This window comes from Martes martes (genome assembly GCF_963455335.1).
Source record: "Martes martes genome assembly, chromosome: 14".
NCBI classification, from domain to species: Eukaryota; Metazoa; Chordata; class Mammalia; order Carnivora; family Mustelidae; genus Martes; species Martes martes.
Genome location: NC_137902.1, coordinates 32134527 through 32160823, shown reverse-complemented (window position 1 = coordinate 32160823; position 26297 = coordinate 32134527). Strand labels below are relative to the sequence as shown.

At 49.2% G+C, this 26297-nt stretch overlaps 1 protein-coding gene across 3 annotated transcripts in view; it reads right to left on the bottom strand.

Moving 5' to 3' along the window:
• SORBS1 (sorbin and SH3 domain containing 1) overlaps positions 1-26297 on the bottom strand; it is a 224987-nt gene that overhangs the window by 11809 nt on the left and 186881 nt on the right. The window contains exons 20-27 of one of the 3 annotated variants that reach the window (XM_080822787.1): positions 24730-26205; positions 23993-24078; positions 20702-20869; positions 17111-17157; positions 12862-12976; positions 12588-12713; positions 10942-11136; positions 8602-9375 (exon numbers count right to left, since the gene is read on the bottom strand). In XM_080822787.1, the coding sequence (XP_080678913.1) occupies positions 8602-9375; positions 10942-11136; positions 12588-12713; positions 12862-12976; positions 17111-17157; positions 20702-20869; positions 23993-24078; positions 24730-26205 (2987 nt within the window). The remainder of the gene's footprint in view (positions 1-8601; positions 9376-10941; positions 11137-12587; positions 12714-12861; positions 12977-17110; positions 17158-20701; positions 20870-23992; positions 24079-24729; positions 26206-26297) is intronic. The other 2 variants (XM_080822788.1, XM_080822789.1) reach the window with 2 other exon arrangements.

Here is a 26297-nt window from a genome sequence, read left to right as displayed (position 1 = left end):
AGTGGACACACCTGGGGTGCATCCTGAGACTACATTCAAAAATTTTTAATTTTATTTAAATTCAATTAATTAACATACAGTGTATTATTAGTTTTAGAGGTAGAGGTCAGTGATTCATCAGTTATGTAACACCCCATGTCATTCCAGCACATGCCCTCAAGACTCTACATTTCTGCTGATGATGCCTCTGGTGCTGGTCGACATTAATCTGGGAGTGTAAGGCTGTAGGGGACCTTAATTATCCTTCACTGAGATTCTTTGGCTAGAATGTGCCAAGACTGATGAGTGTGGGTCACACCTCATGAAAATGAAAGTTCTCATAGTAACCAAAATATTTTCAAACTGTGTCTGGTGGCCTAATGACCTCAGGTCAAATGCAGAACAGAAAGAGGATGTGGACAATCTCTACACTTGGTGGCCAAAGCTTACAGAAGCCCTGTAGCATCTTTCGGTGAACTTAATCTCAAAGGAGTGACTAGACTTGATCATCAAGCAAATATTTGGTGCTTAAGAGAGGTTTGGTACATTAGATATGTTAAAAAGGACCTGAGTATTTTACCAGCCCTTTTTTGCAAAGCACTTAAAAACAAACACACCCCCAGCTTTCAAAGCACATAGAGATCCATGACCTCATCTGACTTTTACACTAACCCTTTGACTTAGAGAAGGTGGAAAAGGACTTTTAAGGCTCAAGGAAGCATGAAGTTTGCACAAGGGGACAAAGCCACTGAATACTGAGTGCTCGGTGTCTAAGCGACATACACTACTTTCTTCTTGAGTCCCGTTGGGACAGCTAAGACCATAGCAACACCTAGCTTCTGCCCTTTGTGACAATAGGTCACTTCTCTTCCTGAATACTTTTTCTTTATGTAAAAGGTACAGTGTGCAGTAACAGATATGGCCCAGTCCTTAACTTAAGGATGCACAGTACTGAAAGGGATACTGACCCAGCTAATACCTTCCTTGGTTTCGGGTCATATGCAAATCAGAGGATAATCGCCATCATTGCCTTCACATCTAGACAAAGTTGACATCTAGTACAAACTGCAGTCATTCAGGTACCTCACCGAGAGGTAAGGATGATTGGACTCCTTACCCACAGTTTGTGGAAGGAAGGACAAAAGCAAGATAAACATTTATCCTATTACCTAAGGTTCAACTTCTCCCTGTTTGAAATACATTCCTTACATTTAAATCAAACATATCATGTAGTTGGGACAGAAACCAGTTTTTGATCGGGGGTGTGTGTGGCAATGTGGACCCTCAGGAGAGACAGAGACTGCTGATATCCGAGGCAGGGATTTGCCTTTCACTTTGAAGGTCATTTACCTTCAGATTTTTTTCCTTTCGGCATTTATTTTTCTTTCCCTGGCCCCATTTTCTATTTTATTTTATCTTATTTTATTTTATTTCATTTTAGAGAGAGAGTGAGCACAAGCAGGGGGAGCAACAGAGGAAGAGGGAGAAGCAGGCTCCCCACTGGGCAGAGAGCCTGATGCAGGGCTCGATCCCAGGACCCCAGGGTCCTGACCTGAGCCGAAGGCAGACACTTAACCAACTGAGCCACCCAGGTGTACCCCCTCCCCCGGCCCCATTTCTAACTGTTGTACCCCTTTATATATCTTTTCCTCTGAACCGATGCTAATATGGTAGCCAATAACACTTGAGATATGACCAGTATGAAATGTGCTGTAAGTGTAAAAATATAAACTGGATTTCAAAAACTTAGCACAAAATGTAGAACGTAAACTATACTACTAATAATTAGATTGATTATATACTACTATATAATTACATTCATAGTTTAAATATTACAGTAGCTATGTTGGACTAAATGAAATATATTGTTAAAATTAATTTCACTCATTCCATTTTACTACCAGGAAAGTTTAAATTACATACATGATTCACATTGTATTCCTACTGGATAGTGAGGCTCTGAACCCTCCCCTGCCTGTACTTAAGCCTAAAAGTAGACAAAATTCTAATTACGACCTCAGCCAAGATTAAGAATAAAGAGAGCATTATCCTATGCCAAGCAAAATTTCAAATTATTGGAGATACATTCGAGGTTCCCCCCCCCACACGTTTAGAAAAACAGCCATCAGCCCCCCACCCCCAACACACACAAGCTGCACTCCACCCCCCCACCCCTCCGGCAGCAAGCAGGGTTAGTTGCTGATCTGGAAACTGTTTCGCGTCTGTATTTGCACACACACTCACAAACTGCCCCCCTTGGCCTGGACTGCTGGTTTTATTGTCCCCAAGTGAGCAGTCCTGCAGGAAGCCTTGCTCAGTTGCCTTTCTATCTGCAGCTCACAAAAGACCCCCAGGAATCTGACCCCAGTCTCCCTTGGGCTATTAATCCCTCTGGATCCACAAACACCTGGTGCTCCCAAGGAGTTAGCAAGGTTCTCGTCCAGCTTTGGGTGTGTGCCAAAGCCTTGAAACCCCAAATAAACTCTCCATAGGGTAAAAAACAGCAGGAAGTCCTGGAGATGTGAACAAGATTAAGGTCCTCAACCTCAGAGTGGTCCAAGTCCCCGGAAGCATCACAGGTCCCTTCCGCACTCCTGTTCCCCCACCCGCCTCCCCAACCCCCGGCCCTCAGTCCCAGTCACTCAGAGATGACATTCCTCAACCCACTGCACACACCTACTCTGTCATCTGCTCAGACCCCACCCCACCTCTCTTTCTGGTGACCCACACTGGCCTCCCAGGGGAGACCAGACTGGGTGCAAGGAAATCTGGGTTCCAGGCCAGGCTACAACACTAATTCATGGTCTTTGGAGCAAAATGTTGAGTTTCTCTGGATTTCAAATTCTTAGTAAAATAAGAGGATTGGACATGATTTACATAAACATCCTTTTTGGCTCTGAGGTTCTCGCATAAAGGTCAAAGGGCATGCATCCTATGAACTGAGAGCTAGGGTCTGGGAGTGGGGAGGGGGGTGCTGACCTGGCTTAAGAATGGAGGCACCTCACTCACAGCCCCCTGAGGACCGGGTAGAGAGCTTCTGACGCAGCCTCCAGATGTGGACGGAGGGCTTCCTCTGGCAGTGTGGGGGGTGAGGGGTTGCCCTGCGTGGTGGCTGATTCGCAGCTCTTGGAACACCGCAGGCAAACTTGGCCAGAGGAGCCAGAGGCCTGACTGATTCAGGCTCCTGGCTTTCTAGAACACTTCCACAGGACCCTCACAACAGGACCAAGTTCTCCTTGAGCTCATTAAGAAAAAGATCCTAGCTTAAACATAAAACACAATTACAACCAATCGGTCCAACTGTTCCCCACCTAGATACAGTCTCCTTGCTCCACACAGAACACATTCCTTTGTCATCACTCGAATCTGATTACAACACCAAACTTAAACGCTCAGCCTTCTTGTCATGGTCTACAGTGTGTGGTCTCTTTCCCTCCTAAAGCAATCAGAGGAGAAATGGCAAATGTGTATTCAAAGATGAAGAAGCAAAAGCTTTCCAAGAGGACGCCTTCATACCCAAGGTGAGAGAGAATGGGGAGAAGCACTAACTTACAGAATGCAAATTTTACGTTTTCTAAATTCTGGATTTGTGGAACACAGAGTGGAAGGATTCTTCCATCTTCTACTTTCTTCTCCTCCCTGTCCCGCCATCTTCCTCTCTTAGGTGGAATGGGGTAAGGAGGATAAAGCAAGTTGCTTCTGTCTTTTCCCTGTTACCTCGATATCACGTAATGGGTATTTACAGAGTCCCAGGGACAGGCTCTGTGCCGGATATGTTAGTCTCCATGGCCTCTCATTTCATCCTCGTAACTCAGCAGGGTGGTCCACATTTACCTCATCCTACGAAACTACAACATGTGTGAGCTGGGAACTGAGGAGCCCGGATGTGAACCCCGGGCTCTCAGACCCTGGGTCCTGTACACCCCACTCCATCCTGATTCTCCATGCTTGTGCTCTGCCTGAGGGACCCATCAGAGTAGCCGGAGAGGTCACTGACCAGGAGGTCAGCTCAGGATGTACTCTGTAGCAGGCATGACGGTTGCTATGGCTACCTGCCATGGCTCCTAACACCTTTGGAGGGGTGGACACTTCAACTTTAGGTCTTAGTTCCCGACCTCAGATGTTGAGGGAACACCTGCTGGTTATTGTGGGAACTGCTGCCAGCGCCCCTCTCTATCCACACCGTCCGAACACATTTGAAGATTTCCCTTCCAGGTGAGGCAAATGAGAATGCTTCCCATTTTCAGCTGGGTATCTTACCACTTCTGATTTCCTTAATTTCCGTGCTCAAAGCAGGCCTATGTCTCTGTTCTTATCTTTCTGGGAACAAAGCTAGCTTCCGCATAGTAAGGGGCATCCCCTCTGAATCCACCAAAGCCTGTTTCTGTCATCACCTGAGCAGCATTCTCTCCTCGCCTTTCTCTGAGGCTGTGAAGTAGTTTGTCTGGTGCTTCTCAGTTGCTTTGAGGACACACGGCTTTCCCCAATACTGATTTCTATCGTTGACTGGCTTCCTTCCCTTTGGGACCCAAACAAATATCGCAAAAGTTTTGTCACTTTTCTCATCTCACGATAAAAGTAGAATAGACTAGGGGCTCTTGACTTGGGGTGCACGGACTCCCAGGAAGTTCTTGGATGGACTCAGGGGTGGATCTCCTGAAACTTGATGCAGAATTGTGTGTGCACGCCCCTCGTCGTCCCCAGACTACTGGGCCACAGTCCACAGCTCACCTCACATTCTCAAAGGTTCTGTGACCCAGAAAAGTCTGGGTCACTGGAGTAGAGGATCTGAAATGATTCTTTTGAATTCAGAAATTCTATGAGGATCTCTCATGCTCATTGTAGGAACTCTTAAAAACCAAGGCTGGAACCCAGTCAGCAAACGGTGCCTCTCTCTGGGGAAAGCTCAGCAAATCGTTGATGATGCTAATGACTGAAGATTTGTAAGATGATCTTCCCCTTCATGGTCTTGATCATCCTAAATCTTCTTGGCCAAAATGACGCCCGACAGAATCCAAGAATTTGGTGGATAATTCTGAACTCTTGGGCGTTTTGTCTATATGCATGTTTTTGTCCTAGTACACCCCCCAAATGAAGGGGAAAACTTTTCATTTTTCCGTTGTGAAGGTCTACAATAAGCTCCTTACTTAAAATTTTGAGTTTGTTCTTTTTTCCCCCTTTCAGTCACACAGGATTTTTAGCTAATCGTAAAACAACAATGCTAAAAAGACCTTCAGTTCTCTTGTCTAAATCTTTTGTTTATGGATGAGGAAGCTTCCAGAGAAGGGAAGTGATTCATCCAAAGACACACAGCAGGCCACCGGCAGCACTGGGCCAGAGCCCAGGGATCCCGACTTCCGACACAGTGCTTTCCCCACTACACCGTGGTTCCCCGAAATACCCCCTGCCCTTTATTCATACCTTCCGCTGTCTAAAGGACACACACCTAAAAACGTGAGCAACTGACCCAATGCGATTTCAGTTTGGGAGTCTACAAAGGCGTGAAAAGCCAAAGCTTTCACAAGTGTTTATCCACCCCCAGAGTTGGGGGCGGCAGGGGTGGGGCTGGACTGGAGAGGTGACGAAGACGGAAGGAAGCAGCCACACAGGGACTTAGCACCAAACAGGGAAGTCTGACAACGGACTCACAAGAGGCACGTGACCATGAGGAAGGTGACTGGATGTTTCCGGTGGGTGTCTACGTGCTTTCCAGCTCTGCTCCCAGCCCCTTCCCTGGACGCCCCTCTTCCATCCACCTGTGGACACCTGCCCCACCCAAAGCTCAAATCTCCCACACCCCCTTTCATGTTCCCACCTGTCTTGGCTGGGTTATTTGCTTGCCTCAAATGACACCCTCTTGGTATTTGCTTATAAACGTCCCTATTCTTGAAGTCCAACGTCAAATGCCACTTTTCTTTCCAAAGTCTACCAGACTGCCACCTTCTCCCTCCTGTTGCTTATTGTTTCTCCTTATCTTGAACGTTCAGGGTGAACTACCTGACTCTCCTTCCCTGTCCGCATTATAATGATTTGTGAGCATTATCTTATCCAACCCCCCACCCGCCGCAATGGAGATCATACATAACTTTAACTGGGGTCCGTCACTTTTTTATCTTCTCTTTCACTCAACAAGTACTTATATTTACTGAGTACCTTCCATATATCAGGTGTCATGGTCCCTGACCTTAGGGCGCTAGCACTCTAATGGTGACACAGACCAGTGAAGGTAAGAAGACAACAAAACTGAGATACCCCAAATCAGGTGCCGGAGCTGGGGACACACAGAATCGGGGCACTTAATCCAGTCTTGCAGGGGCAGGGGGAAGCTGTTGGGAAAGGCTTCTGGAAGAAGTAACATCTAAGTGGAGAAGTGAAGGGCAGCTGGGGATCATCTGGGCAAACCAGCAGGGAGGTTGTGGAAGGCAAAGCCGGCTTGCTGTCTAAATGGCTGGATCACATGAGGCCTTCAATATATTAGCAATGAAAGAAGAAAGGGTCGTAACATTTCAGAATGTCTTTTCATTTAAGGTATTCCGCTGAATTCCCTCCACTTACTGGTCAGATGTTCAACCTAGCTTCCTAACAACTATCATAAAATTGAACTTTGGTTCAGTTCCCCGCAGCAAGGAGAACAGTGACTGGCGATTTTCCGGATCATGCACGCTGGTCTGGAATGCATTTATCCAAATAAGTGACACAGCCCGAGGCCCTAGCAAGCTGACAGGCCAAAGAACAGTTGTCCCTGAAGTCCTTTCCATCTTTAGCTCTATCATCCCAAGAGGGCCTCAAGGGGCAGGAGCTTCATCCCCCTTTTGTGAGTGGTTGACTCTGGTCCCCAGTCACAGGAGGCTAAAGTAGAGGGGCCGGGCAGGAGGTTTGGGGGCAGGGGCCCCTCTCACACAATCTTCCAGCTCTCAGCAGGGAGCAAGGCTGGGGTCAGGGCCGGGCACACCCACAGAGAAAGGGCTGGCGCTGGAAGAGGACGAGGAAGGGCAGGGACAGGAAGTGGTACACTCGGGTTCTGGAGGCCCACCAAGAAAGGAAAACCATTTTCAACAGGTCCATCTTTCCATGTTGCCAGCTACGCACCCCACTCCTGCCCTCCCCCATCCTCCATTAGGAAGCGGGAAGTATATACCCCTGACTGGCCCAGAGTTCCCGCACTATGCACACTTCCTGTACAGGCCGGCTCCTGGATTGGGCTATGCTGACTCACGGCCGACAGTAAACTAGGTCTCCAGGCACCGTGGGCTGACTTGGGATGTTTACAGAACTGTTCCCATCAGAGACACTGAATTCTTCTCAGCTAGCCCCTTCGCCATCTCTCCCCAACCAACTGCTCTTTGCTTGGTGGGACGCACCCTTCTCTTCCTCCTGGAACACACATTCTAGGAGTACCTGCTCTGGGACCAGGCAAGGCCTGCCCCAGGTTCTGCTCTTTTCCCTGGGCCAGGGAAAATATCAGAGTGGGAATGGGAGAAATGATCCTCATTTCGCTCAGTGTGGGAGAAACAACCCACTTAAGGGAGCCCTCCCACAGGCCGGGCACCGCGCTTAGCTCATTTAGTCCTTACAACTACCCTATGAAGACCCTATGAAGAAGAGACCACTTTTACTTCTACTTTGCACGTAGAAAACTGTGGCTGGCTAGCCTGATTATTTAACACAATCCCACAGATAGATCTGGCTTTCCTACAGAATGTGATCTTGGTGTCTACAGGCCTCAAATAAATATTTGTTGAATGACTAAATGAAACTTCAGAGTTTCAGGTCTGAGGATCAAGCATAGTGTACTGGGGGTATTATACACAGTAAACAACAAAAGAGGTGTCTTCAAGAATTCCATCTGATACTGAAGGCATTCTAGAATGTTCTCAGTTCCAGAAGTAGCTCTGGAATCATGATCTAACTGCCAAATTCATCCTCATCCCCATCCCTAATTTTTTAGCCCTCAAAACACCCTAAAGCCACTTTGGTCCTTGAAATTGTTGTAGCTGACCCAGAGAGAAAATGGGACAGTCACCTAAAACCCTGAGGTGTCCATTCAAGGACCCTGTCCCTGCTGGGGTCCCAGCGCTGGGCCTGCATACATCTCCTCAGGACCCAAATGCATTTGTTCGTCAGCGAACAAAAGCCCTGTGCTCCCACACGAACACGAGACAGGACGAAGACCTGACAGAGCTGGGCGCTGGCCGTGCGCCAGGGGTTACGGAGACAAAGTGCAGCTCACACAAAACCAAACCACACGGAGCCAAACTGAAGCCTGGTGTTCTCAGCTGTGTTAGAGCAAACGGAGGAAAGTCTCCAAGGTGTGAATGGATGAGAGGAAGGCTTTCCTTCTCGTGGGGCTTTGGCACTGGGCCAGGAGACAGCCAAAGGGGGAGTGACTTCTGAATCCCCTCAAGAGGCCAGTGCGACTGTCCTTTACCTCCAAGTGTCCCCAGCCTGGCACTTTAATCAGTGGCCCCTCCATTCCCTCCTGGGTACTATTTCTGCCCCCAAGGCAAGCGAAGGGCTCTCATTGGCATCCATGGGGCCACGGAAGACGGGCCACAGGTGAGACGTCCAGCCCACCCTGCCAACTGAGATGCCAAGGCACCCGCGGTCATGCTACAGGCCTACCTGGCTCCCAGCACTCCGAGCGGCCCTCCTCTCGGCCTGCTCGCCACCTCTATGCAGCTCTCTCTGCTCAGCCTCCCTTCCCGGAAAAGGGCTACCCGGGGGCTTGCCGGGCCGGCTCTCCTCGGGCGCACGGAGGTCTGAGAGTCTCTGTTCCGCGCTCAGGCACCTGACCACGTCTGAAGGTCTCAAGCAGCTCTTCTTAGAGATCCTGGGTGCTCCGGGGTATCTCTCACCTGCCTCCCGCTCTGCTCTCCTCTCACACTGTCCGCGCTCTTCTCGCCTCGGCTGCCGCTTACCCTGGCTGCTAAAGGCGTTGCTGAGCTCCGAGATGACCCTATCAGAGCTCCCCGGCAGCAGCTGCGGGAAGCTATCCTGGGGGACACCTGGGGGTGGCATGTGGACACCACTGTCCCCGTTGACGTGAAGGAAGGTGGGGGCTCCGGGTGCCAAGGAGGCAGCTTTGTGAGAGGGAGGCAGGGCCAGCGGGGAAGCCAGTGAACGTGGGGTGGATCGATCAGACCAGCTCGAATGGGGAAGGCTGAGAGAGAGAGAGGAACCCGGCCTCACCCACGAGGAGAGGGGGTCGGTATTATAGACAGAAGTTTCCGGAAGAGGAGGCAGGGGTGGGGTCAGGGCCAGAGACCGCCTGCCTGGGACCCCAACAGTCAGGGAGATCCACTCAGAGGTGACAGCGTGCATCTCAGGGGACAGGGCTCGGTGGGGGTGGGGCAGGGATGAGGGGGCCGGCACGATGAGCTTGCTGTGACTGGCAAACTTAAAAAGAAAAGGAGAGAGAGGAAAACAAAGGAAAGAAGCAAAAAGGTACAAGAGTCAGCATAAAGAAGAGAGGAGGAAAATAATCACAAGGGATATACAAAGAGGAATGAAATGCAGAGGACGAGGACACTCTGGTGTCCAAACAATGAAATCATTCGGTTAGGTTGGAGAGAAAGTGAGATGTGGCTGCGTGCACGTGTGTGCACAGTGTGTGCAGGTGGAGGAAGGGGGGGAAGCGAGGGGTATGGAGACGGGAGAAAGGGGTCCATCGGGGTGGTTACAGACGGCACTGGCGCGGTCTGTGGAATCGGACTTTCAGAGGGACACACCGGAAGCTGCCCACCCCACCCCACCCCACCCCACCCCACCCCACCCCACCCCTGCTGCCACTGAAGAGCCTTGACCCACACCACGAAGGGAAAAGGGTGCCCTGCCACGGTCCTGCCCCTTCTTTGGGCTTTTATTCTCTCTAGAGTTCCCAGCAAAGAACCTTCTGGAGATGGATATGAGCAGTGGAGACATTTTGTTTTATAGTTGTGCTTGACTACAGTGAAGTGAAAAATCTCGCTGAGTCCCTCTAATTACTACGAAGCAGAACGGCCTGCCCTGACCCCACGCCCCCTCCCCGTGAGATCACAGGAGATGGAGCTCGCTGTGCAGGAAGCCCTGGGTCAGCCCGTCTAATGCCTTCTGCCAAGAACCATCCCTGGGGTCGGGGTGGGCAGGTGGAGGAGGAGGAAATAAGGACAGGATGACAGAAAAGAGGCACCACCCGAGTGTCACCCTGGGTCCAGGTCCGGGTCCTGCTCTCACACTGCTGGCCATTCTCCCTACACCTTACCACGGGGGTGTGGTCAGTGGCCTTCACAGGAAGTCACCCCACCATGCCTCTTCTGAACCCAAGGTCCTAATTCTTTCTTGGCTTTGGGGAAGGGGGGATGGGTTGGGAATAATTTACATATTTTTTAAAACAAGTCCATTTATAATAAACGTTTAGGGATGCAAACATCTTACTATGCCTGTAAAACTACTTCCTTTCGGCCCAGCGTAAACAGGGACGCTGTCTGTTCCTTTCCCAGCCTGGCTCCTGCTTGCAAACAACACTCTGGATCTGGTCTATCCGTCTGAGGATGAGAGCGCGAGATTCTCTCTTTCAATCTTTGCCTTCTGCAGGCTGGCCTTGACCAGTAAGATGCTGAAGAGAACTGGCCTGGGTCACGGTATGTATTGGACAGCAGCGGTCCCCAGACGACCAGTTTCACGCAGGGTAGGATGCTCCTAGTTTTGGACCAACTGCTAAAGTCTCTCATTTCTCTGGCCCTAACCATGTTATCCCGAGCCATCACCTTAAGCTCTTCTTTTCCCCAACATAATAGTTGTCCCTCCAAGTTCTCGAAACATGTCACTTGTACCCAGGAAAACAAACCCTGGTGTGTACCCTCTGCATGGCTGCAGGGGTTCCTAATCACAGTGCTGCAGAGCCACCCCAGAGGGCCTGCATGCCATCAGCACTGTGGATGGGTCGTGAGGAACGTGAAGACCAAGGACGAGAAGTCTAGGTACCTGCGGGCTCGCGGTGCCACTGCGACTTGGGGAGGAGGAGAAAGGCAGGTCGATGTAATCCACGGGGTTTTTCACCAGGGGCCGCTTGATCACATCCACGTAGGTGATGGGGAAGATGCCCTGCCGGGACGTCCCTGGGATCCTCCCTTCGTACCAGTTTTCGTCCACCTGTCGGAGCAGTGTGATCCTCTCACCCTGCAAGACACGGCAAGGATGGATCCTTGGGCCACCAAGGCCTTGTCAGGTCTGAGGCCCCTGCCTGCACCCTGTGCCATCCTTTACTGTTCATCACATCCTTTGTTCAGAAAAGCCTTCCTGGCTAGACTCGGATAAAATCAGTATCACAGAGATGAGGTGCTGACAGCAGGAGAGCTACCTGGAGGCTGGGAAGTCAAGCTCAGTTTTCAAATACTGCAGCAAAGGAGAAGGTCAGAGTCATCCCCCCAGCTAATAGCCAGATGGAGGTGTTTTGCCTCACTTATCATAAAATTGATATCCAGTTGTCTCCAAAAGCAAAGGTTTGGGAGGGTTATCTTTTTTCCTTCCCTTTTAGAACTTTGTTTCCCCCGTACCATTATAGAAGAGTAAAAAAAAAAAAAAAAAACATTAAGCGGAAAAGAAGTATTACTCAGAAGATTATCACTTGGGTAACCACAGTTAATATTTTGATATATGTGTTTCCCAGATTTAATTCTGTGCATGTGAATTAGACTTGCAACATATTTTTCTTATGAAAATTGAGCATGCACTACATTTCGCTTTCCAGCCTTCTTTTCCATCCTTTACGACACAGAGTGAACCTTCTTCTTTATCAAGAAATAGAATTCTATGGTTTTAATGCTATGGTAGCAACAGCAGAAGAGCCCACTGCAGGCTGTTCTGTGACACACACATGTAATGACTTAATTACTGGTCTCCCAATACTGGGCATGGAGGGTGCTTCTCTTTCCCAAAAGGTAGTTCATCTTTTTCTAAGGCACATGTTCACTTCCCTAAATCCTCACTAAAATTAGTAACTAATAACTCCAGCAAGCCAGAGAGTTTTGACATGGGAAGAGAGCATCTGCTCGCTGGGAAGAAAGGCATCACTGTGCAGCTCACTCGTGTGCCAGGCGAGCACACCGAGTCCTTGAGAGCACCAACCAGATGCCATGCTTCATGCTGAGGGCTTCACAGAGGTGGTTTCCTTGAATCCTCTTATAACAGCTCTAGGAGAGGGCCATTTGTCTTCATTTCACCTATGAGCAAAGAGTGGCCTGGAAAAGTCTTTAACTTCCCAGAGGCTAGGCTGACTTTTGGCTTCAGAGGACTTGTTCCTCTCTACTGGGCCATCGGAATATGTCATGACCACTTTCCACATCATGGGGTGCTCAATAAATGCTGGCTGAAGAGGTCTAAGACTCCAGAAACACTACCTTTAATCAGTGAACTTAATGTGATTAAACTCTGAGAAAGCCTAGGGTTTATTTTTTAAATCCCTCACCTCAGAAAATTATCCACCTGCCCTTCAAGCAGTCCTAGACGGGGCACAGCTCTCGGGCACAGGGACGGTACCATGAGACGAGTACATCGCCGTTGCGCCCCTTACCCCACGAGAATAGGGTCATCCAAACAGAGCCCCAGGGCTGAGAAGAGAGGGTGCTTACCTTCCTGAAGGACATTTCTACTTGCGTATCACCATTGAAGTTGAACTTAGCAACAGCTTCTCCATATTCCAAAACCTGCACCGGCGCCAACTTCTTGGGCTGAGCCTTCTCGGCAGGAGGAAGAAGCTGAGAAGGGAAAAGAGGCAGAGGAAAAGAGAAGAAAGCGAGGGGACGAGAGGAAGGGAGGAAACAAAAAAAATACAAGTTCTTGGTAAGTGCGTGGTGCTGGGGGCAGGACCAGGCTCTCCTGGGGAAAGAGAAGGGGCGACCGTACCTCGATGTAGGAGCGCGGGAAGATGCCCACCCGGCCGTGGTGCTCTCCTTCATACCAGTTCTGGTCGATCTGCTTGTAGATGTACACGATGTCCCCCTTCTGCAGAGGAAGCTCCCTGTCAGCAGAGGTCAAAGCACGTCAGCAGATGGTTCCAAATGCATGAGATGAGGACACTCCATTTTTTAGCAAAAGGAGACTGGCTGAGGTCAAAGGGGACAAATTACAGAAGGGGGGCTCCATATTCGGGAGGGAGAACCCTGCTCTTTAGGAGGTTATATCTCTTTGGGCCACCTTTCAGTCCTCTGTGGGATGGATGTTGACTTTCAAACAGGCTCCCCACTCCAAAGTGCTCACAGGCCTTATGCGTTTGTCGTGGGTTTTCTCAATGTATTTTTTGTGAATGCTGGTCTTACGCTCAGAATGTTTATGCAACACGGAACAATGCGTCCAGCAGTCTCAACTGATGTCCAGTAAATGACAAAAGTCTCCCTGTGGATGCTTTCATTGTTTTTACTACCCTTCCATGCCCAGGCAAGGCGTGCTTTCATTGCTGGAAATGACCATCAAGTTACTTGTGAGAGACTGACATCCTCGTGTCGTTCTAGCCAGCCAGCCAGCCAGCCACGTCACCCTCCCCCCATCCATCTATCATCATGCAGTAGAAAGGCTCTGAAATTAGCCAGATCCGGGTTTAAAACCCAGTTATACCATTTACTAGCTCGGAGACCCGGGGCAAGATACAGAATCTCTCAGAGATACTTTATCTGAAAATAGGAGCTAAGTCAGAGTTGTTGGAAAAACGTAGCAACAAACTCAAAGTAAGATGCCCAGCACGGTGCCTGTTACAGAGCTAGCTTGGGAAATGGGAAGTCACTACTTCCTTTTCAACATGGGAAGGAACCTTGGAAAGAAAAGTGGATTTTCCTTAAAATGTTCTTCATGTATTTGTGCAACTTTTCTATCTTCATCCATCCCTTTGCTGGCCTTAATAATGATGCTGTTAACCTCTAATCAGGGTTCCTTCTTTTTTTTTTAATTTTTTTTTTAAGATTTTATTTATTTATTTGACAGAGGGAGAGAGATCACAAGTAGGCAGAGAGGCAGGCAGAGAGAGAGGGGGAAGCAGGCTCCCTGCTGAGCAGAGAGCCCGATGTGGGGCTCCATCCCAGGACCCTGGGATCATGACCTGAGCCGAAGGCAGAGGCTTAACCCACTGAGCCACCCAGGCGCCCCCAGGGTTCCTTCTTAAAAAAAAAAAAATGAAAAAGATAAATTATAAGTAAAATAAAAACCCAAGATGAGGATAACAATTGTAACAACTGTAGCTTGAGAAGTTTTTTGAGTTAAAAAAAAAAGACCTAGATCTTTTCCATTTGCATCAAACCAACAGCAATGGAAAGAAAGGCTCTGACTGCAATTTGGAGGGGGCAGGCCTGTGTCCTCTGCCATGTGCCAGGAAGTCCCACGGTTCTGCGAGGGATGCTGGCTAAACAATGGGGGCACATCTGGAAGACTTTACACAAAGTCAGCTCTGTGCTGAGTGCAAGAACAAGGCGGCCTTTGTGGCTCTCGCACTGGTATACCAGATTCTGACCCTGAGGAGGCCCGTGAAGGGGATCTGGGACATTTGTCTCTGTAAGAGAATATTTGGGGCCAGTTTTTTGCTGTCGCTCTCCTTGGGCGTGTTTGAATTCCCTCCTCTCTTTACCCCCCAATCATGGACACATGGCTGTGCTGGACCCTCAGCATATCCACTCCTGCTGGAGACGCTCCCCGCTCTCCCACCCTCAGTGACTCGCAGCTGTGGAGACAGGTGGGAGTGTCACGGCCCCCCAGTAAGCAAGGAGGAGGCCAGCTTGTGGGGGGCTGAGAGGTCTGCAGTCAGCCTTCCTGCACTGTGGACCTCATGCCCACCTCTCGAAGAACCGCACTGCAAGGTCTGGTGGTAACGAGGTTTGAGAAACAGTAATACGATATACTTCAGATCTTTTCTGGAGTGTCCCCCTGTATATTCTCAGCACAGGAGAGGCTCAGATAAGTCCTGCGGATAAGAACCCTGTTTAACTCTGTTGACTCGAGTGCTCCTACAGAACACTTTTTTGAGTAACCTACTATGGAGAAAAGAAGAACCCGGTGATTAAAGACGTTTAGAAGACCCAAGTCAATGGATCTATCATTTACTCTTTAAAAAAAAAAAAAAAAAGTTTTATTAACTTTTCTGGGAGGAAGCAATAACAGCACCGAGCCAGGAGGAAGGACTCCTCTCTCCAATATTAGCACCATTTTGATTCTTTTTTTAGAGACAGTGTGTGTGTGTGTGTGCGCAGGATGGGGAAGGGCAGTGGGAGAGGGACAGAGAATCGTAAGCAGACTCCACGCCCAGTGCAGAGCCCAACATGGGGCTCGATCCCACAACCTTGAGATCATGACCAAAACTGAAATCAAGAGTCAGACGCTTAACTGACTGAGCCACCCAGATGTCCCCAGCATTAGCATTATTGATAAATGGTGACAATTCCATCTCAGTCAGCCTTTCCTCTTCTATTGGACAAAGATGCTCTAAGGAAAAAATTGTTCAGACTCTTTAATGAAACCTACATAAATATGATTATCATCACAATACCATTCAATGACTACATGTACCTCTCTCATTCCAAAGGAAAAAGGGGAAAAGGTAATATTAATTTGTATAACTCTGTTATCTTCTCTTTGGTTAAAAAGAAGGGACGGGGGAGATGCTGACTTTTGCTACGTGATGCAAAATGTTTTGTAAGTATTACCTCAACTGCCCTGCAAGAGTGGCATTTTTTTTCCATTTTATTTTTTAAAAATACTTTATTTATTTATTTGACAGAGAGAGAGACACAGGGAGAGAGGGAACAAGAAAAGGGAGAGTGGGAGAAGGAGAAGCAGGCTTCCCGCTGAGCAGGGAGCCTGATGTGGGGCTTGATCCCAGGACTCTGGGATCATGACCTGAGCTGAAGGCAGACGCTTAATGACTGAGCCACCCAGGCCCCACTATGTCCATTTTATAAATGAGGAAATTTGAGGTGGAGGTTGGTGACTTGCTCAGAGTCACAGAGACAGCTAGGGGCACAGTCATGACTCAAACAGAGGGCTTCCTGACTCTAGAGCCCATCTCTCCAGCACACTAGACTGCCACCTCTAGTTAGCTGATGAGCTAAAGGACTGGAGTAATTATAAACAAACCCAACAGACCAGATTTGTGCCTAGGTCTAGAGACTGTGGCCTGGTCCCTCATTTTGTGTTGGAGGAGATCAGAATCCAGGCTGAGTAGCCTTCTCCATGGCATTACTCAGTGTCCAGTGATGAAGAGCTTTCCCTCCCATCACCAAGAATGGAGATGTGGGGGGCCTCCCATCAGCAGGACAATGGGATGACTGCTGGTTATTGCTGCCAATGGAAACTCATGGCCCATTTTAATCCATAATTAGATAGGAAATGAGCGGGTTCCCTGTAGAACCCAGTCTTTGGTAGCATTTTCCAAATTCCATTCCATGGGACAGAAAGGCTTCCTGGTCATCCACATTTAGGTAACACTGGGTAAAATAAGCTAATCAGGTTTCTTCATTGAAAGCCTTCTAGAGCCATTACTATGCCAATAGCAAAGTCTCTCTGGGAAGAAGGAGGCATGGGAGGTATAGACATAGTGTGCAGTGGTTCCTAGACTCATTTCTAGGATAGAAGACACTTTTTAAGGAATATTTTACAGAGCTAGCCCTTTGGGGAACATACTGCCCTCCTGTGGGTTCCCACAATCTTTGAATGTCATAAGACGTCGTAGCAAAACTAATAAAGTTATCATCCTAGACACTGGTTTTGGTTCCTCCCATAGAAAGAATGGGTCAGATCGAGCCACCACTTCATCAAGCAAATGGAGTCCCTGGATAAGAGGTGGCAGGTGCCCCAGTGGTAGAAGCTCAGGCTCTGGCACCAGGCTGCCTAGGTTTGAATCCCCTGCACCTATCACTGACCAGCTTGGGGAAGATCCTTAACCTCACAGCCTCTCTGTCTCCCCATCAGTGTAACGGGGATAACAACGGCACCAGCCCCAGAGGGCTCTGGTAACCACTGAATCGGTTACCATATGTAAGAAACTTGAATGGCACTTGGCACGTAGGAAACTCTATAAATTACTGTTTTTAATCATCGTTGTTTTTCTCCATCTCTTTACAAGTGAGCTGTGTTTCAATAGAGGCAGTTATAAAAACAAATTGGTGGTACTTACTTGAGGGTCTGAGCTTTAAAGTCAAATTTGGCTCTGGCAGGTCTCATCTAAACACAAGAAACAATGACAATTTAAAATCACAATTTATGTACAATGAAAAGGACACATTTTCAAAAGTTTCCAGAAAGCAAAGCAGAAAAAGTCACTCTAACTAGTTCATTCTGGTGTAGAAATCTGGGCAAAATTCCACTTATCTGACCTCAGCAGAACACTAGATGAATGTTTGATCAACTATGTCATGCATGAGAATCTCCCTAAAGAAGCCAGATTTGGGGAAGAGATGCTTTGAAAAGTCCCAAAGCTGCAGCGCTGTTTCCCCAAAGCTGACCATGGCTATTAAAAACAACAAACACACACACCAGTCGGCCAGAAGTCCCAGACATTCCTACTCTTTGGGGGACATCTTCTATTTGCCTGACTTAAATTATGATTGGCAAGTGGACGAAACCCTCGTTCACCTCTCACATGACGTCATCTTTGACTCCATAGATTTCTCACGGCCTGTGAGATCATCCCAAAAACCAGACAAAGTGAGCCCTGAGTTCATGCTCTTTCTCCAAAGCTTCCCTTCCTTTTGGGTAGCCCTCTCCTTCCAGACCCCGGGCCTGGAAGTCCTCCACACACTCCAGTTCCTCAAGTCTGTCACTCAGTCACACCAACCCTCCCTCCAGAACCTTCCACAAACGCACTCAGGTCTGACCTCTAGCTCCTACACTCACAAAGCTTCCTTTGACTTTGTGTTCTCTTTACTTTCATCTACTGTCACTCAGGAGCACAAATAACATTCCTCAAATACTTCCGTCCATCACTTCCTTGCTCTGAAGTCGGCTGAAGCGCTCAAGTATCCCTCGGATCAAGTCTGAATTCCTGATAAGGGTTAAGGGTTTTGGGTAATTTCTCCCCAATTTCACATACTTCCTCTTCAATATTTGAGGACAAAGTGGAGAGGAAAAATGTGAGACTCAGGTGAGAAAAAAACTGGTATTTAAACGCTCTCTCAAGCTTAGTTTTAGGTCCTAAACCCATCAGTGATATGTTCCTTATTTGCAGGCTCCTCAAACTGGGTTCCTCTAAGGATTTTCTTAAGGATGGTGAATTTCCCACAGGAATTTCTTTTTGCATTTTCATGTTGATGTTTCGCCTCTATCTATCTGTTCACATATATATTTGAGGCCAACTGAATGTCTACTTTACAATCCATGCCACCCAATTTCAATGCCTGCATTTGAGTCTGTGGCCAAAGAGCACAATTTAGTAGTTGTGAGGGAATAAGAAAAGAATGGTTGTGGACTTAACGATAAATGACAAGTTCACAAGAGAAGGCCAGATAACCAACATTGTAAGATGAAAATTTCACAGTGATTCCAATTAAAAAAGAAAAAAATTACCCAAGGATAGCCAGTTGTAGAGCTGTGGGAACTTTAAGAAACGTATGACAAACAGCACCAGATTCACATTTGAGTGGCAACTGAGTTCAGGCAGAGGGATATCAACTAGCCATTACATTAATTAAGTTTTACAAGTGTGTAATTAACTACTTAATCTGTAAATTGGCTTAGGCCGATACTGGGGATTGGTGAAAACAAATTTATTTCCATTAAACAGAACCCATACGTCACTCAAAGATCAGAAAAACACTGATTCCATGGGGCTGTTAAGATATATTAGGAGTCTTCATTGCCTATGCAAAGCAGCATCTCCCTCTTCACCTGCTTCTGCCTCCCTGAGGCCCCATCCGTCTACCCCTCCCCCAGCTCCCACAGGACTGTGTCACCTGTCACAGCAGAGACGACAGTCATGTGGGTGCCCCCCGCCACTAGACTCCCAGCTGCCCTAGGGCACAGTCTGGATCCTGTTTCCACTTCCATATGGGGCCTCGCCCAGAGCTAGCGGTCACCCACATTCTACTCAGTGGGGCTGGAGTACATCTCCACAGCCCTGTGCACCTGGGACTTGTTGGTCTCTGTTCTCCCACACCTGTCAGTCAACGTCCGGGGCAGTGATTCTCAAAGTGGGGTCTCTAAATGGGCATCATCGTCACCTGGGAACCGGTTAGAAAGGCAACCCTTGGGCCCCACCCCACAATTAGAACATCTGTGGATGGGGCCCAGCAATCTGTATTTTAACAAGCCCCCGGGACATTGTGATGACCACTTGAGTTCGAGAATCACTCTCTGGAAGGGAGGCGAGGTGGGTTAGGCAGTTTGCCTGCCTCTCTCTCCAAGGCTGTTCTGCCCCAGCTGCATTTCTGTGCACGTGTATTACCCATCCACGTATCTATGTAGCCCTGTGGTGCCTTGTGTGTTCCCCTCTTCCCCATCACTAGCAAGCGGGTAGGCCTGCGAAGGAGGAGAATCCATCACCAGAGCCTTCAGAGTAGGGGGTTCTGAGGAGCCGGAAGGCCGAGGGCTGGGTCTGCCTTTCCCTTGCCTCTGAATTAGCACCTGCTAACTTCTGCCTCTTCTCATCACGTTTCCTTTCTCTCCATCACCTTAGAGTGTCCTTCCCCGTCCCTGCTTTTCTTTCATTCTGGTTCTCTTTCCTCTCTTTGCACAGAAAGCTTCCATTTCTTTAAAAACAAAACAAAAAACCATTTGATGAGAATAGCCAGTGCCTCTGTAACGCAAACATGGAAACATGAATATTAATCTGTTACACTGAAAGATTTATAAACCTGTCCATGCTTTGACGTCACTCCCCCAGCTCCCTCTCAAGCCTCAGACACACACACTTCCCCAAAAGGAGCTAATCCTTAGGGGACCCCAGGGGGCCACACGGCAAAACACACTGTGAGGCAAGAAGCAGCATCTGGCCGGGGTAAGAATTTGAACATGTCGGCCTCTGCGCAGAACGCCAAGGCCTGGATAAAATCGCTTCAAAGATCTGTGCTTTCTTCCTGCCTTTTATAATATTAAGTTTTGTAATCTCAGCTGAGAAACATCAAAATTAAGGGAACAAATGAAATGTCTCTCAGAGAGCTCTCTTACCCTCCATGGGCTTATCCCAACCCCAGCACTCGTTGGGTTTCAAAAGTCCTCAGTGAGGCTCAACACTGATAAATACCTTATTCAACTAATTCATCATTTGATACCGAGCAGCAACAATATTCTCTGATATTTGGGGACCTGGGTAAATGGCATAAACAACGCATTTCTTGCTAACTTTTATAACAAAGCTTCATGAACCCGCCTCGTCAAAGAATCATCTTCTAATCGCTCGCACGACAGCTACTAACGCGCGCGGACTGAGGTGCAAGGCTTCTAGGCGGGCGCGCAGGCAGCACAGTATCACCGTACAATGCAGGATGTGGGGGGCTGGAGTCATGATGGCGGCCGATGCTCTAGGCATGCATGGGGCGGGGGGTACGCCAGCAGATCCCGGGCCCACAGCCAGGCATGCTTGAACATACAGAGCACAGGACATGATGGGACTCGCGTCCATGACCAGCCACAGAGGAGCCGAAGCGAGCCTATGGAAGCCGGGGTGACAGATGCCATCTGGAGAACTAACTCGGCCTACGGAGGGCAGTGCTGAGGGGAGGCGCGGGCATTGCTTTGGGTCAAGCAGCAGACGGAGGCAACCAAAACAGACCTCTGACCCAGATTTCCTTTTGGCCGTATCGTCTATATTGAGGAGGTCCCCAAAGCGCTCATTAGTGATAAACTGATGGTGCGTCGGGATGACGCCCGTGTGGCGACGAGCTGCGATATCGGCCTCTTCTTGCTCACGCTTAAGTCGTCTCTGGTCCGCTAAAAGTTTCTGCCATGAAATTGCATAAAAGGGGCAGTAAATCATCCGGTGCAGGGTGTTGGAAAACTGCCAACGCAACAGCTAAGAAGCAAGGGGCTGGGTGAATAGGGGGGACACGCGGAGGGTCAGGCGTGGGAGGGGCTTCATGGCCACAACTCCCGCGTCCCCCTGCAGCCGCACCCCCACACGCTCTGCGGAGGAGGGAGACCGCACCACGCAGAGGACCCCGGGGGACCCCTGGGCCACGGGGGAAGGATGAATTCCAGACAGTTACACTGTCCAGAAAACTATCTCCTGGCTCAGCCAAGAGCCTCCTGATCCCAGTACATGGCCCCAAAATATCAGGCGCTCCGGGGGCGCAGCCGGTGGGGGTGGGGGGCCGTAATCTGGAGCATCTACAAGCCTGCTGGGCTGGACGCGGGGGGCTGGCAGAGCTCCCCTCACCTCACTTAGGCGGTGGGGATTTCTCAGTGTCTTCCCATGGTGGGACCAGGGATGGCTGATTCCTCCCACGTGGATCTGGGCTCTGACTATGCCGGAGCTATGGAACTAGGTCATTTTTTGTACTTCCGAGGCCTGTTACTCTAACATGCTCCAGAGCAGAGCCGCCCATTTCAGAAACTATGTACCCCTTCTCCTAGGCTGGCCAACCCGTCCCCTGAGCACAATGTTTAGGGGGCCTTGGCACACGCACCAAAGGCTACTTACGTGACGGACAGACATCATCAATTACTTGCTTACTGTACCTTTTACACAACTATCTCATTAGGTGAAATGAGGCTGAGTGTAAAGGAGGGATGTAGCATAGAAATATAAAAGATGAACTAGGAATAAAATCACCTCAGTTTAGAAGAATTATGCTCTCCTAAGTTAAGGAAATAGTAATCTACTTCTATTCTTAAAGACTTCTTTTTCTCCTATTTTTAAAGGCTTTTTCAAATAATTGAACAATGTTGCATTTTACCAAATGTCCTTATGTCCTATTAAAGTGACCCTGTGGAACAGAATTTTAATGTGTTTTCTTATTCTATACCGATCATACATTCCTGGGGTTACCATTCTTTGTAGAAAAGCAGTAACGAGGACTGGTAATTCTTAGTACTTTCAATAATCATTTGTCTTCTTCCAGCAGGCAATTTAATGTCTCACGTGACACCCAGCCCCAAAGGATGGTGGGCCTGATTTTCCCATCTTTCACCAGGGACTATGAATAATCAAGAAACCACTTCTCAAATGGCTGTAGGTGTCAAGGGCTCAGGCAAGCTGTCGTGAAGACTACCTGAGGAAAGACATGTGACGGTGCTTCGCAAAGCCCAACACCGCTGAAAGGGCACTGGCCCAGGAATGTGGAGCCCTGGTTTCTAGCTGTTTCTAGCTGACACCAGAGGGTGTAAGTTAATGTGCTGTGTGACCTCCGGCAAGTCACTACCCCCTGGAGTCCTTTCCTGGCTTACACAATGGGCTTGGCTACTAATGTCCCTTCCAGAACTGACATATTCTCATTTTCTGAAATGCCACGATCATCAGTAATTCATAATTTTTGCAAAGAAAGCTGCCAGGACTGACCCTCTATTAGCTGGAAGTGTGAGCTGTTTCTGTAGCAGTGGGGAGGGACTGCTGTTGGAGGCTCCCGTGGCCCCCCGTGCTTGGGCCACTGTTAAATCAGATCAGTGGAAGTGGACAGTGAAGGGAGAGGACCCAGTGCCTGGATCAGACCTCAGCAAATCCACCGTCCCCACAGTTTGACGACAGAAGCCAAATACCATGAATAAAGACACAACATTTTTAAGGATCTGGGAGCCAGTGTTATTCAGGGAACAAGCTGCTCCCCTTCTGAACACACCTTGTAATACAGCAACTGCTAAGCCAACTAAGTAAAATCTGCCTCCCACGGGGTAGGCAGGATTCTAGCACAGCCCCTTCCACACTGGATACTAGTGTTTGTACTAATAACATGAATGTCATCTTCTTCCACCTTACAGAGGCGGGAAACTTGTATCCTAGGGACGGCGGCTAGAAATGAAATGGTCTGTGGCCTGATGGACACTCACTGTGTCACCTTTTCTTATAAATAAGTCTGCACATCTCACGCTTCCTTCCTTCTTTACCCGGATAGATACAGTCTTAATGAATACTGTCTATCTTATGCCTGCACGGGGGCAGAGCTACGGTCTTTTCGTCTCGGCAGCCATAACTATTATCATCCAGCCCCATTCAAGGTCAGCGTTACCCTAAATCCTTAAGGAAAATCCACCTCAACTAGGAAACCGCTCAACAAAACGGAACATAGGAAAGGGGCTTCAGACTTTATGGGGAAAGGGACGGAGCTGTGTACACATGGTCAAAACAACCGTTCAACCTCCTAACTTGATACGGGAAAATGGTCACTGGAGCTGGTTTGATCCATAGGACCCTTCCTGCTAGGAATGCAAAGTCCAGGAAGCATGCCTCAAAACACCACTATATCACAACAGAAGCTGGTGATTTTGCCCCTTTAGCTGATAAGCACAATGGCCTCTTCTGAAATCCCAAGAGAACACACTCCTTCCCCAGGCATTCCATTGCCGTGTGGACATTTCAGCCGTGGCTAGAAGAGGTGCGTTCCCTGAAGTTCTGGTGGGGGTTTCCCAGGATCTATGGGGGTAGCTCTTCTTCTGAGTTAAAGACAACTTCTTCAAATTGTTTTATAAAATGTATTACGGTGGTCATTGTGTACTATTTTTTAGTTTCCTTTCTCCTGCGGCATACTCCCCAAAAGGAATTGTGCTTTGTGCCAACAGAGGGGTGGGCAGGACTGGGGAAATATGTGGGTGGGTTTCCCTAGAGAGTAAGAAGGCAGGGATGGAGAAGGGGAGCAAGTGGCACCAACTCTGGGTCCCCCTGCACGAAGCTGAAGGCAGTGGCGAACCTCCCCTGCGGGGACGCTAGTGGGACTTGGGACTTAGAACCTATTGCCTGTGGGGAAATCGGTCCTAGAGAGCCGACGCCACATAAAAAGCCATTTGTGAAGACATCAATCTTTGCTTCCCATTGCTAGGTCACGTCACCTCTCTGACAGATGTCTAGAAGGTCTGCTTCCTTCATTTTTTAAAATCTGCCTAAGAGCTAAGAGATTTTCAAGATGCCATTTACCTCTTTATCATCATGACGCCTCCGAATAAATTCTTCCGTGGATTCCAAATAATCAGCAGGTATAAAATGCCTTGGTGACTCCGAATCTTCAAAATAACAAAGTAGAATTAAAACACGCCAGGATTTAGCGGGAAACCAGATTGGGATTAAGATTTCACCCTTCAGCCATTATCATTACATTCACAGTCGTGGATTATAGACCAACACTCAAATTCTGAAGAAGAACCAAATCCTCCCCCCCCCAACACCTTTTTGGATTTACTTGTAAGCCAGTTTAATACAAAGAAAACTAATCAGAAGGCAACAGGTGAGCGGAGGGAGGACCGTCTGTGAAAAGTGTCCCTCCTAAGAGGCGTGCAGGATCTCACAGGGACACACCGTACACTCACACACACACAGGGCCACTGGGAGAGGCTGCCTCTCAAAAAACCACGGGGTGACTGAGGATTGGCGTGAACTCCAAGGGGTTCGAGGGTTCACATGGACAAATTTCTCAGCTGAGCTAAACGGCCAATTTTTCTTTCGAAACAGAGTTTGGTGGTTAGTCTAAATGACATGGGGGGCTTTGTTTTTAAAGAAGTGCAGCCACTACGAGCCATGATTAATTGCCAAGCAAAACAAACAGAAAACAAAGGACAGACCAGAAAATGAGCACCAAGGGCACATGGGAAGAGGGGACAGAGCAAGCAAGGTGGAGAGACGGGTGAGGTGAAACCGGGCAAATACACAAATGCCACCTCCGAGGGATGTTCCCAGTTCACTGTGTGGGTTGTTGTTCCTGTCCAGGCCGGGGTCTGAGTACGGCACGGAGTTGCCATTATGAAAGGCCCTCAGGCAGTCATCTGGGACTGCGGGTCTCCCCTGAGGGGGCTCCGAGATCCGGCCCAGCCTCGCCATGGTGTGTCGGGAAGACAGGCGTTTGGGAACCGAGGGCTTCCCCCCGGAGGGGGTCTCGTCCTGCTGGGGCTGGCTGGGGAGGTCTGGCTTCTGGCCGGCCAGGGGAGCTGAGAAGTCACCAGGGGGAGGCTGCCTGGGGTGGGACTGGAGGGGCTTTTTCAATCGGAAAGGGAGGGGGCTCATTAGGTAGATGTTCCTGAGGAGCGTGCTCCTGTCCCCCCTGAGATCTGGGCGCCAGTCGGGCTGTCTGGATGTCTGCTGCTGCTCATGCTTTCGGATGGTGGTGAAGCGGGTGTACGAGGCCGGGCAGGTGCCCTTGCACTTGGTGAGGCGGTGCTTGGGAAAGTCTCCGTGGACACTGCTGCTGCTGCCCTCTCTGCTGTCGCTGGAGATGTTTGAACAGTGGTCGAGCTCGTCGGAGCAGGCAGAGAGGGGCTCAGAAGGTGCGAGGCCCCTGAAGCCCAAGGGGGGCTCGACCATGTTGCCGCATGTTGGGGCGGCATAGAGGCCCCCTGGGTTCATCCCATCCATCTCCCGGGGTCTCAGCTTGGTCGACTCCAGGAGGGACTCAGCCGAGCGGGCTGAGGTCAGGCCACTCCGGGACAGCACAGGCGTGGGGGACTTGCTTAGCCTCCCGGACAGGTCCAGGGATGGCATGGACCTCGACCGCTGAATCAGCTGCTCAAACGCCGTGATGCGGGAGGAGACGGTGTGCTTGGGGATGTGTTCTGAGCCCTCCTGGGTAGAGCCCAGCTCGCCCCTGGCCAACGCCAGGCTGCTCCTTTCGAAGTGGGAGGCAAGGTCTCGCACGCTTGAGGAGGAGATGGAGCCCAGGAAGAGACCGGCTCGGTTGATCTGGTGCATGTCCCGGTATAACATGGTGAACTGCATCCCGGCCTTTCTGGAGAGAGGGCAGGGCCTCCTGGTGCCGGTGCCGTATTCCTGGAGGCTCACGGTGCTGCTGGACTTGCTGTCCCACTCCCGCCGGGAGCGCGTGAGCAGGTTCTCAATGCTCCCCCCCACTCGGAGGGGGAGACCTCTTTTGGAATCATTCAGAGACAGTGAAACACAAAGGTTCTCACAGCTCTGAGCCTTTTCTGCCGGCAATAAGACACTCTTCTGTTCCTGTAAAAGAGCGCTGGGAGCGGAGAGCCTGGGTTTGAATTTGGAGGGAAGGATTTCTGAAATGCAGGCCTTTGCAGCGGACAGGGGTTTCTTGTGCTTACACATGGGGCCTAATGCACTGCTAGAGCTAACCGTTCGGCTAGGAACTGAAGATGAAGAAATCATGTGAGCATTCCCACCTTTACGATCCACTGGAAAGCATGCAGAATAAAATAAACAGACCCATTAGGTTAAAGCTGAAAGCTGCTTAAAAAAAAAAAAAGAAATAAAAATAAAAGGGAGA